Genomic DNA, 12,405 nt, shown 5'->3' with positions numbered 1-12,405 from the left:
TGTCCTGTCCCCAAACCCAGGGCCATGTCCCCAACCCTATACCATGTCCCCAAACCTCATCTTCTGTCCCCAACCCCACTGCCATGTCCCCAACCCCAATACTGTGTCCCCAATCCTCATGTCCTGTCCCCAACCCCAATACTGTGACCCTAACCCCAATGTTATGTCCCCAACCTTCATGTCCTGTCCCCAACCCCAATGCTCTGTCCCCAGTCTTCATGTCCTGTCCCCAACCCTATACCATGTCCCCATCCCCAATACTGTGTCCCCAATCCTCATGTCCTGTACCCAACCCTATGCCATGTCCCCAACCCCAGTGCTGTGTTCCCAGTCTTCATGTCCTGTCCCCAACCCTATACCATGTCCCCAACCCCAATGCTGTGTCCCCAACCCTATACCATGTTCCCAATCCCAGTGATGTGTCCCCAACCCTAATGCTGTGTCCCCAACCTTCATGTCCTGTCCCCAACCCCAGTGCTGTGTCCCCAATCCTTATGTCCTGTCCCCAACCCCAATGCTGTGTCCCCAAACCTATACCATGTCCCCAATCCTCATGTCCTGTCCCCAACCCCAGTGCTGTGTCCCCAATCTTCGTGTCCTGTCCCCAACCCCAATGCTGTGTCCCCAACCCTATACCATGTCCCCATCCCCTGTACTGTGTCCCCAACCCTCATGTCACGTCCCCAACCCCAGTGGCCTATCTCCAACCCCTGTCCCGTGTCCCCAACCCTGTGCTGTGTCTCCAGCCTCGGTGCCATGTCCCCAAGCCCGGTGGCATGTCCTCAACCCTGGTGACATGTCTCTGGTCCTCATGTCATGTCCCCAACCCCAGTGGCCTGTCCCCAACCCCTGTCCCATGTCCCCAGCTCCTGTGCCACATCCCCAACCCTATATTGTGTCCCCAACCCCTGTGCCATGTCCCCAACCCCATACTGTGTCCCAAGCCCCAGTGCCACGTCCCCAACCCTATGACTTGTCCCCAACCCTGTGTTGTGTCCCCAACCTTGGTGCCATGTCCCCAACCCCATATTATATCCCCAACCCCATATTATATCCCCAACCCCATATTGTGTCCCCAACCCCGTATTATATCCCCAACCCCATACTGTGTCCCCAACCCCATATTGTGTCCCCAACCCCAGTGCCACGTCCCCAACCCGAGCTGGCTCTGCTCTTCCCTTACAGACGGCGTGGTGCTGGTGGATCCTGAGTACCTGAAGGAGAGGAAAGGTAACGGCCCCATGTCCCTGTGTCACACTGTCCCCATACCGTGTTGTCCCCCTGCCATGTTGTCCCCACGTCCTGTTGTCCCCACGCCATGTTGTCCCCATACCATGTTGTCCCCACGCCATGTTGTCCCCCTGCCATGTTGTCCCCACGCCATGTTGTCCCCATACCATGTTGTCCCCATGCCCTGTTGTCCCCATACCATGTTGTCCCCACGCCATGTTGTCCCCATACCATGTTGTCCCCATGCCCTGTTGTCCCCACACCATGTTGTCCCCACACCATGTTGTCCCCCTGCCATGTTGTCCCCACGCCCTGTTGTCCCCACGCCCTGTTGTCCCCACGTCATGTTGTCCCCACGCCCTGTTGTCCCCACGCCATGTTGTCCCCACGCCATGTTGTCCCCACGCCATGTTGTCCCCATGCCATGTTGTCCCCACACCATGTTGTCCCCACACCATGTTGTCCCCCTGCCATGTTGTCCCCACGCCCTGTTGTCCCCACGCCATGTTGTCCCCACGCCATGTTGTCCCCACGCCATGTTGTCCCCACGCCATGTTGTCCCCACGCCATGTTGTCCCCACGTCATGTTGTCCCCACGCCATGTTGTCCCCACGCCATGTTGTCCCCACGCCATGTTGTCCCCACGTCCTGTTGTCCCCACGCCATGTTGTCCCCATGCCCTGTTGTCCCCATGCCGTGTTGTCCCCACGCCGTGTTGTCCCCACGCCGTGTTGTCCCCCTGCCATGTTGTCACCACGTCCTGTTGTCCCCACGCCATGTTGTCCCCACGCCATGTTGTCCCCACGCCATATTGTCCCCATACCATGTTGTCCCCATACCATGTTGTCCCCACGCCATGTTGTCCCCACGCCATGTTGTCCCCACGCCATGTTGTCCCCACGTCCTGTTGTCCCCACGCCATGTTGTCCCCACGTCCTGTTGTCCCCACGTCCTGTTGTCCCCACGCCATGTTGTCCCCACGCCATGTTGTCCCCACGCCATGTTGTCCCCATACCATGTTGTCCCAACGCCATGTTGTCCCCACGCCATGTTGTCCCCACGCCATGATGTCCCCACGCCATGTTGTCCCCACGCCATGTTGTCCCCACGCCATGTTGTCCCCACACCATGATGTCCCCACACCATGATGTCCCCGCGCCATGTTGTCCCCGCGCCATGTTGTCCCCGCGCCATGTTGTCCCCATACCATGTTGTCCCCATACCATGTTGTCCCCATACCATGATATCCCCATGCCCTGTTATGCCCACACCATGTTGTCCCATACCATATTGTCACCATGACCTTCGTGTCCCTGCAGTCTTTGTCACCCTGACCTGCGCCTTCCGCTACGGCCGCGAGGACCTGGACGTGCTGGGCCTGACGTTCCGCAAGGACCTTTTTGTGGCCAACGCTCAGGCCTTTCCCCCCGTACCTGAGGACAGGAAGCCCCTGACCCGCCTGCAGGAGCGACTCATCAAGAAGCTGGGGGAGCACGCGTACCCCTTCACCTTCGAGGTGGGGAGATGGGGGGGCAGCATCGCTTTGGGTTCAGCATCGCTTTGGGTTCAGCATCGCTTTGGGTTCAGCATCACTTTGGGTTCAGCATTGCTTTGGGTTCAGCCTTGCTATGGGTTCAGCATCGCTTTGGGTTCAGCATCGCTTTGGGTTCGGCATCGCTTTGGGTTCAGCATCGTTTTGGGTTCAGCATCAATTTGGGTTCAGCATCGCTTTGGGTTCAGCATCGCTTTGGGTTCAGCCTTGCTTTGTGTTCAGCATTGCTTTGGGTTCAGCATTGCTTTGGGTTCAGCCTTGCTTTGGGTTCAGCATCACTTTGGGTTCAGCCTTGCTTTGGGTTCAGCATTGCTTTGGGTTCAGCATCGCTTTGGGTTCAGCCTTGCTTTGGGTTCAGCATCGCTTTGGGTTCAGCCTTGCTTTGGGTTCAGCATTGCTTTGGGTTCAGCATCGCTTTGGGTTCAGCCTTGCTTTGGGTTCAGCATCACTTTGGGTTCAGCCTTGCTTTGGGTTCAGCATTGCTTTGGGTTCAGCCTTGCTTTGGGTTCAGCATCGCTTTGGGTTCAGCCTTGCTTTGGGTTCATCATCGCTTTGGGTTCAGCATCGCTTTGGGTTCATCATCGCTTTGGGTTCAGCATCGCTTTGGGTTCAGCATCACTTTGGGTTCAGCATCGCTTTGGGTTCAGCATCACTTTGGGTTCAGCATCGCTTTGAGTTCATCATCGCTTTGGGTTCAGCATCGCTTTGGGTTCAGCATCACTATAGGGTTCCATACATATCACTATGGGGTTCAGCATCCCTTTGGTTTCAGCACCACATTGAGGTTCAGCATCCCCCTTGGCTCCGTCCTTTTTGGGGCCTGGGGTTGCAGCATCACCCTTGGGACTGCGGGGGGACACAGGGCTTTATGGGATCTGCCCTATCTATCTCTTGGGGCACAGGGCTTTATGGGATCTGCCCTATCTATCTCTTGGGGCACAGGGCTTTATGGGATCTGCCCTATCACTTGGGGCACAGGGCTTTATGGGATGGATCCACCCCATCTTTTGGGTTTGGGTTTTAATCCGCTGGATTAAAGCCCCCAGAACCCCTAAATACCCCCCAAAAACCCCTAAATACCCCCCAAAAACCCCCTACATACCCCCAAAAACCCCTAAATACCCCCCAAAAACCCCTAAATACCCCCAAAAACCCCCTAAATACCCCTAAATACCCCCCAAAAGCTGCATTAGTGCAGTGCATGACCCCCCCCCCAGCCCCCTCTCAGCCCCAGGGCCTAATAGGAACATACAGCATGTGATGGGTCCCCATCTCAGGGGGCTGCCACCTCCCCTGGGGAGGGATTTGGGGTTGGGGTCTGACCCCATTTTGTGCTGCAGATCCCCCCCAACCTGCCCTGCTCCGTCACGCTGCAACCCGGCCCCGAGGACACAGGGAAGGTAAGGAGCCGCGCTGCGTCCTCATCTCACCCTGCTCCGTCCCTCCCTGGGATGTAATGGGGCCCAATGGGGCCCGTTGTGGGTTTTGGGGTGCAGAGGGGTTGATCTGCCCCCTCTTCCACACTCTCCCCCCACTGTCCAGGCCTGCGGTGTGGACTATGAGGTCAAAGCTTTCTGCGCGGAGAACCTGGAGGAGAAGATCCATAAGAGGTAAAGGGAGATCTGGGCTGGGATGGGGAGAGGGGGGAGGAGTGTCTTGGGGTGGGGAAGGGATGGAGGTGTCCTTTGGGGTCGGATTAGAACAGAGATGTTCTCCAAGATGGAACGGGGATGGTGATGTGCTGTAGGGTTGGGATGGAGGTGTCCTTTGGGGTGGGACAGGGATGGAGATGTGCTGTAGGGTTGGGTTGGGATGGAGGTGTCCTTTGGGGTGGGATGGGGATGGAGATGTGCTGTAGGGTTGGGATGGAGGTGTCCTTTGGGGTGGGACAGGGATGGAGATGTGCTGTAGGGTTGGGTTGGGATGGAGGTGTCCTTTGGGGTGGGATGGGGATGGAGATGTGCTGTAGGGTTGGGATGGAGATGTCCTTTGGGGTGGGATGGGGATGGAGATGTGCTGTAGGGTTGGGATGGGATGGAGGTGTCCTTTGGGGTGGGATGGGGATGGAGATTTGCTGTAGGGTTGGGATGGAGATGTCCTTTGAGGTGGGACAGGGATGGAGATGTGCTGTAGGGTTGGGATGGAGGCGTCCTTAGGGTTAGGGCAGGGATGGAGATGTGCTGTAGGGTAGGGTTGGGATGGAGGTGTCCTTTGGGGTGGGACAGGGATGGAGATGTGCTGTAGGGTTGGGATGGGATGGAGATGTCCTTAGGGTTAGGGCAGGGTTGGTGATGTGCTGTAGGGTTGGAATGGAGGTGTCCTTTGGGGTGGGATAGGGATGGAGATGTGCTGTAGGGTTGGGATGGGATGGAGATGTCCTTAGGGTTAGGGCAGGGTTGGTGATGTGCTGTAGGGTTGGGATGGGATGGAGGCGTCCTTAGGGTTAGGGCAGGGATGGTGATGTGCTGTAGGGTTGGGATGGGATGGGGATGTTGGTGATGTGCTGTAGGGTAGGGTTGGGATGGAGACATCCTTTGGGGTGGGATGGGGATGGAGATGCCCTCCAGGTTTGGAATGGAATGGGAATGTCCTCCCAAATGGGGCAGGGTTGGAGATATCCTTGGGAGTGGGGCTGGGATGGAGGCGTCCTCCTGGGTGGTTGTTGATGTCCTTTAGGGTGGAACAGGAATGGAAATGTCTCTTAGGATGGGAATGGAATGGAGGTGTCCTATGGGATGGGAAGGGATAATGATGTTCTCTAGGGTGGGATTGGGACGGAGAAGTCCTTCAGGATGGGATAGGGAAGCAAATGTTCATCAGGGTGGGAAGAGGTGGAGATGTTCTTTAGGGTGGGAGCGGGATGGAGGCATCCTATGGGGTGGGGAGGGATGGAGGTGTCCTTTTAGGATGGAGTCGGGATGGAGATGTCCTCCAGGATGGGACTGAGATGGAGAACTCCTCCCATAGGGGACAGGGTTAGCGATGTCCTTTAGGGTAGGGTTGGGATGGAGATCAACTTGGGTTGGGATGGGTTCAGAAGTTCTTTAGAGTGAGATGGGGATGGAAATGTCTTCTGGGATGGGGCAGGACCAGCCCTTCCATGGGGACTCACCAAGTTGGGCCAAAGAGAAGAGAAGGATTTGACTCGAAACACATCGAGAAGGAGGGCAGAGCTGTGGGCAGAGCTGTGGGGCAGAGCTGTGGGGCAGAGCTGTGGGGCAGAGCAGCAGGCAATCCCCTCGTTGTCCCCACAGGAACTCTGTTCGCTTGGTCATCCGTAAAGTGCAGTACGCCCCGGAGCGCCCCGGCCCCCAACCCATGGCAGAGACCACCAGGCAGTTCCTCATGTCCGACAAACCGCTGCACCTGGAAGCATCCCTGGACAAGGAGGTGGGGATGGGGGCTGAGCTGCTGGAAAACAGCTCTGCACAGAAGGACCCCCAGGTCCTGGTGGTCACTGGTTGGCCAGTAGGGTGGCCATGAGGCAGCAGTGTGTCCTGTTGGCCAAGAGGGCCAATGGTGTCTTGGTTGGCCAGCAGTTGACCATGAGGCAACAGTGTGCCCTGTTGGCCAAGAGGGCCATTGTGGTGTCCTGGTTGGTCAATGGTTGGCCAACAGTTGACCATGAGACAACAGTGTGCCCTTTTGGCCAAGAGGGCCAATGGTGTCTTGGTTGGTCAATGGTTGGCCAATAGGGTGGCCATGAGGCAGCAGTGTGCCCTGTTGGCCAAGAGGGCCATTGTAGTGTCCTGGTTGGTCAATGGTTGGCCAATAGGGTGGCCATGAGGCAGCAGTGTGCCCTGCTGGCCAAGAGGGCCATATTGGTGTCCTGGTTGGTCAGTGGTTGACCAGAAGTTGGCCATGAGGCAACAGTGTGCCCTGTTGGCCAAGAGGGCCATTGGTGTCCTGCTTGGCCAATGGTTGGCCAACAGTTGACCATGAGGCAGCAGTGTGTCCTGTTGGCCAAGAGGGCTGCTGGTGTCCTGCTTGGCCAATGGTTGACCAGCGGTTGAGCGCAGGGGGTCTTGCAGCCTTCTTGAAGGAAGCTGCTTTGGGGGTGGGTGGGCTGGATCACCTCCTGGGGTCCCCTCCAACCCTGCGGCTCCTTCTGCCCACAGATCTACTACCACGGGGAACCCATCAGCGTCAACGTCCACGTCACCAACAACACCAACAAGACGGTGAAGAAGATCAAAATCTCAGGTGAGGATGGGGACCTCCCCCCTCCCCCAGCCATTCCCTGCTCCATTGGGGTCCCCTCTCTGCCCCCTCAGCCGTTCCCTGCCCCATTGGGGTCCCCCCTCCTCCCCCAGCCATTCCTGCCCCATTGGGGTCCCCTCTCTGACTCCTCAGCCATTCCCTGCCCCATTGGGGTCCCCCCTCTGCTCCTTCAGCAATTCCCTGCTCCATTGGGGTCCCCTCTCTGCCCCCTCAGCCGTTCCCTGCCCCATTGGAGTCCCCTCTCTGCCCCCCCAGCCATTCCTGCCCCATTGGGGTCCCCTCTCTGACCCCTCAGCCATTCCCTGCCCCATTGGGGTCCCCCCTGCCCCCTCAGCTGTTCCCTGCCCCATTGGGGTTCCCTCTCTGACCCCTCATCCATTCCCTGCCCCATCGGGGTCCCCCCTGTCCCCCCAGCAATTCCCTGCCCCATTGGGGTCCCCCCTGCCCCCCCAGCCATTCCTGCCCCATTGGGGTCCCCTCTCTGTCCCCCCAGCCATTCCCTGCCCCATTGGGGTCCCCCCTCCTCCCCCAGCCATTCCCTGCCCCTTTGGGGTCCCCCCTGCCCCCTCAGCTGTTCCCTGCCCCCCCAGCCATTCCCTGCCCCATTGGGGTCCTCTCTCTGACCCCTCAGCCATTCCCTGCCCCATTGGGGTCCCCCCTGACCCTCCAGCCATTCCCTGCCCCATTGTGGTCCCCCTGTCACCCAGCCATTCCCTGCCCCATTGGGGTCCCCCCTCCTCCCCCAGCCATTCCCTGCCCCATTGGGGTCCCCTCTCTGCCCCCCCAGCCATTCCCTGCCCCATTGGGGTCCCCCCTCCTCCCCCAGCCATTCCTGCCCCATTGGGGTCCCCTCTCTGACCCCTCATCCATTCCCTGCCCCATTGGAGTCCCCCCTCCCCCAGCCATTCCCTGCCCCATTGGGGTCCCCTCTCTGACCCCCCCTTCTCTCCATCTCCCCCCCAGTGCGCCAATACGCCGACATCTGCCTCTTCAACACGGCGCAGTACAAGTGTCCCGTGGCTGTGGAGGACGCCGAGTGAGTGCCCAGCCTTGTGTTCCCCTCCACCCCACGGGGTGTTTGCGTGCTCCCCACGGGCTGACGGCCCCTCTCGTCCCCAGCGACATGGTGGCTCCGAGCTCCACGTTCTGCAAAGTCTACACGCTGACCCCGTTCCTTGCCAACAACCGGGAGAAGCGTGGGCTGGCGCTGGACGGCAAGCTGAAGCACGAGGACACCAACCTGGCCTCCAGCACGCTGTGAGCCGCCCGCTATGTCCCACCCCTGTGTCACCCCCGGGTGGTGGCTGTTGGCTCATCCCTGTCCTGTGTCCCAACCTGCAGGCTGAGGGATGGAGCCAACAAGGAGATCCTGGGCATCATCGTGTCCTACAAGGTGAAGGTGAAGCTGGTGGTGTCGCGAGGAGGGTGAGTGGTGGGCAACTCTCAGTGGGGGAGATAGCATTGGGATGGGATGGGATGGGATGGGATGGGGATGGAGATGGGATGGGATGGGATGGGGATAGCACTGGGATGGGATGGGATGAAGATGACATTGGGATGGGATGGAGATGGCATTGGGATGGGATGGGATTGATGGGATGGGATGGGATGGGATATTATGGGATGGGATGGATGGGATGGGATGGATGGGATGGGATGGGATGGGATGGGATGGGATGGATGGGATGGGATATTATGGGATGGGATGGATGGGATGGATGGGATGGGATGGGATGGGATGGATGGGATGGGATATTATGGGATGGGATGGGATATTATGGGATGGGATGGGATGGATGGGATGGGATGGGATATTATGGGATGGGATGGGATATTATGGGATGGATGGGATGGATGGGATGGGATGGGATGGGATGGGGATGGCGTTGGGATGGGATGGGATGGGGATGGCGTTGGGATGGGATGGGATGGATGGGATGGGATGGGATGGATGGGATGGGATATTATGGGATGTGATGGGATGGAATGGGATGGGATGGGATGGGGATGGCATTGGGATGGAGATGGCATTGGGATGGGATGGGGATGGCATTGGGATGGGATGGGATTGGGATGGGATGGGATGGGATGGGATGGGATGGGATGGGATGGGATGGGGGTGGGATTGGGATGGGATGGCATTGGGATGGGGATGGCGATGGCATTGGGATGGGATGGGGATGGCATTGGGATGGGATGTCATTGGTTAGGGGTTGGGGTTGGGGTTGGGGTCAGCTCTCCCATTGTCTGTCAGCACGGTCCCCTGGCTGGAAGGTGGGCTCATGTGGCTGAACTCAATGACTGATCAATTCATTTCTCCCCTCCTTTGCCCCTCCGCAGCCTGCTGGGAGATCTGGCCTCCAGGTACCTGCTGTCCCCATGCTGTGCCACCCTGTGCCCCACAGAGTGGGGGGGGGGGGTCCCATAGCACTGAGCCCACCCCATGGGGCAGGGCTGGAGCTGTACTAAGCCTGGCTGTACTAAGTCTGGCTGTACTAAGCCTGGCTGTACTAAGTCTGGCTGTACTAAGCCTGGCTGTACTAAGCCTGGCTGTACTAAGTCTGGCTGTACTAAGTCTGGCTGTACTAAGTCTGGCTGTACTAAGCCTGGCTGTACTAAGCCTGGCTGTACTAAGCCTGGCTGTCCTTGCAGTGACGTGGCCGTGGAGCTGCCCTTCACCCTGATGCACCCCAAACCCCGAGAGGAGCCGGCGCACCGCGACGGTGAGCGTTAACCATGGCTGCAATGGGGACCTCACAGCACCACCACCCCCCCCTGCAGCCCCCTATTCCCCCCCCCCTAAATGTGCAGCCCTGGGGCTGTCCATCTAACCCGGCCCTCTTCAGTTCCAGAGAACGAAGCTCCCATAGATACCAACCTCATAGAGCTTGACACAAAGTAAGAGCCCCCCCTACCCCCCTATATCCCCCCTATCCCCTTATACCCCCCCCCCTACCCCTTTATACCCCCCCTTACCCCCCTATATCCCCCCAGTCTCCTTGGGCTCCTCATGGGGCTGCACATCTCCATCCCACAGCTTGGCATGGCTGCATGGCTGCATGGCTGCATGGCTGCATGGCTGCATGGCTGCATGCTGCTCCCACCCACTAACACAAGCAGGGGGAGCACCCTGCATGCTGACCCTAATTGCACGCTGACCCTAATAATTGCATGCTGACCCTAATTGCACGCTGACCCTAATAATTGCATGCTGACCCTAATTGCACGCTGACCCTAATTGCACGCTGACCCTAATTGCACGCTGACCCTAATAATTGCATGCTGACCCTTATTGCACGCTGACCCTAATTGCACGCTGACCCTAATTGCACACTGACCCTAATTGCACGCTGACCCTTATTACACGCTGACCCTAATTGCACACTGACCCTAATTGCACGCTGACCTTAATTGCACGCTGACCCTAATTGCATGCTGACCCTTATTGCACACTGACCCTAATTGCACGCTGACCCTAATAATTGCACACTGACCCTAATTGCACGCTGACCCTAATTGCACGCTGACCCTAGTTGCACGCTGACCCTAATTGCACGCTGACCCTAATTGCACGCTGACCCTAATTGCACGCTGCTCCTCTTTCTGTTCTCTCCCCCCCACCCCCTGGCTCCCTGCATGGCTTTTGCATAACAGGAGAAGCACAGTAAGGAAGCACCCATCCCCGTGTCCTGGTGCGTCCCCATGGTGTCCCCATAGTGTCCCCATAGTGTCCCCATAGTGTCCCCATAGTGTCTGTGTTGCACCATTGGGGTGCAGCCCCATCTCTGTGCCTGGGCTGCAATGGGGGACCCTGGGGGGAGGATGGAGGGGGCAGGGGGATATGGGCCTGAATGGGAGATCCCAGTGCTGCAGTACGAGGTTATGGGGTGGCTTTGGGGCTGCAGGGGGAGGTTTGGGGGAGGATATGGGCCTGCAATAGGAGAATGGATTTAGGGCTGGAATGGATTTGGGGATGGAATGGATTTGGGATGGAATGGATTTGGGGATGGAATGGATTTGGGATGGAATGGATTTGGGATGGAATGGATTTGGGGACGGAATGGATTTGGGATGGAATGGATTTGGGATGGAATGGATTTGGGATGGAATGGATTTGGGGATGGAATGGATTTGGGGACGGAATGGATTTGGGATGGAATGGATTTGGGATGGAATGGATTTGGGGCTGGAATGGATTTGGGATGGAATGGATTTGGGGATGGAATGGATTTGGGATGGAATGGATTTGGGGATGGAATGGATTTGGGATGGAATGGATTTGGGATGGAATGGATTTGGGATGGAATGGATTTGGGGATGGAATGGATTTGGGGATGGAATGGATTTGGGGATGGAATGGATTTGGGGACGGAATGGATTTGGGATGGAATGGAATTGGGGATGGAATGGATTTGGGGATGGAATGGATTTGGGGACGGAATGGATTTGGGGATGGAATGGATTTGGGATGGAATGGATTTGGGATGGAATGGATTTGGGATGGAATGGATTTGGGATGGAATGGATTTGGGGATGGAATGGATTTGGGGATATAATGGATTTGGGGATGGAATGGATTTGGGATGGAATGGATTTGGGGATGGAATGGATTTGGGGACGGAATGGATTTGGGGATGGAATGGATTTGGGGATGGAATGGATTTGGGGACGGAATGGATTTGGGGACGGAATGGATTTGGGGACGGAATGGATTTGGGGATGGAATGGATTTGGGGACGGAATGGATTTGGGATGGAATGGATTTGGGATGGAATGGATTTGGGGATGGACTAGATATGGGGCCGCCTTTGCTGCTGCTTTGGTTCCTGCCCCGCTCTCCTCCCTGCCCCCCATGTCCCTTCCTGTCGCGTTGCCCCCATTGCTGACCGCAGCCCTTTGGGACCCCCCTCCCTCCCCAACCCCCCCCCATATCCCCCCCCCCCCAACCCCTCTCTGTGTCTCTGTATGTTCCTCCCCTCCCCGCAGTGACGACGACATCGTCTTCGAGGACTTTGCCCGGCAGCGGCTGAAGGGGATGAAGGACGACAAGGAGGACGAGGAGGAGCGGACCAACTCCCCGCAGCTCAATGACAGATAAAGCAGTGACAGATACGGGGAGCCCGGAGCCGCCATGTTCCCCATCGCGCCGTTCAGGCTTCTTCTCTTTAGGTTTTTTTATGTATGATGATGATGATTCCTTTTGGTCTCTACCCTCCGGATCACCCCAACACCACAGCAGCCAATAGAGCCCGCCAGCTGCGCCCTCTTGTCCCCATTCATCCCTTTGGGGGGACCCCAAGGCTCAGCCCCCCCCCCCGTCAGCCTTCAACCCTCCCCATCCATCCAGGATTTTTCTAGGCAGCCTGCTCGTGGAAAGGGCCCCATCCATCCCCATCCCATCA

General features: G+C 57.7%; 1 protein-coding gene across 1 annotated transcript in view; it reads left to right on the top strand.

The window, feature by feature from the left end:
• Window positions 1-12,398, top strand: part of LOC140264936 (beta-arrestin-1) — a 29,905-nt gene extending 17,507 nt beyond the window's left edge. The window contains exons 4-16 of the mRNA XM_072360842.1: window positions 1,186-1,230; window positions 2,550-2,746; window positions 4,123-4,182; window positions 4,325-4,392; window positions 6,037-6,172; window positions 6,901-6,985; window positions 7,967-8,039; window positions 8,123-8,260; window positions 8,345-8,428; window positions 9,344-9,367; window positions 9,656-9,726; window positions 9,850-9,901; window positions 11,990-12,398. Of these exons, the coding sequence (XP_072216943.1) occupies window positions 1,186-1,230; window positions 2,550-2,746; window positions 4,123-4,182; window positions 4,325-4,392; window positions 6,037-6,172; window positions 6,901-6,985; window positions 7,967-8,039; window positions 8,123-8,260; window positions 8,345-8,428; window positions 9,344-9,367; window positions 9,656-9,726; window positions 9,850-9,901; window positions 11,990-12,101 (1,145 nt within the window). The 3' untranslated portion in view covers window positions 12,102-12,398. The remainder of the gene's footprint in view (window positions 1-1,185; window positions 1,231-2,549; window positions 2,747-4,122; window positions 4,183-4,324; window positions 4,393-6,036; window positions 6,173-6,900; window positions 6,986-7,966; window positions 8,040-8,122; window positions 8,261-8,344; window positions 8,429-9,343; window positions 9,368-9,655; window positions 9,727-9,849; window positions 9,902-11,989) is intronic.
• The last annotated feature ends 7 nt before the right edge of the window (window positions 12,399-12,405 follow it).

Source organism: Excalfactoria chinensis, unplaced genomic scaffold, assembly GCF_039878825.1.
Source record: "Excalfactoria chinensis isolate bCotChi1 unplaced genomic scaffold, bCotChi1.hap2 Scaffold_351, whole genome shotgun sequence".
Taxonomy (NCBI): domain Eukaryota; kingdom Metazoa; phylum Chordata; class Aves; order Galliformes; family Phasianidae; genus Excalfactoria; species Excalfactoria chinensis.
The sequence above is the reverse complement of the archived record's forward strand: the minus strand, read 5'-3'. Positions and strand labels throughout refer to the sequence as shown.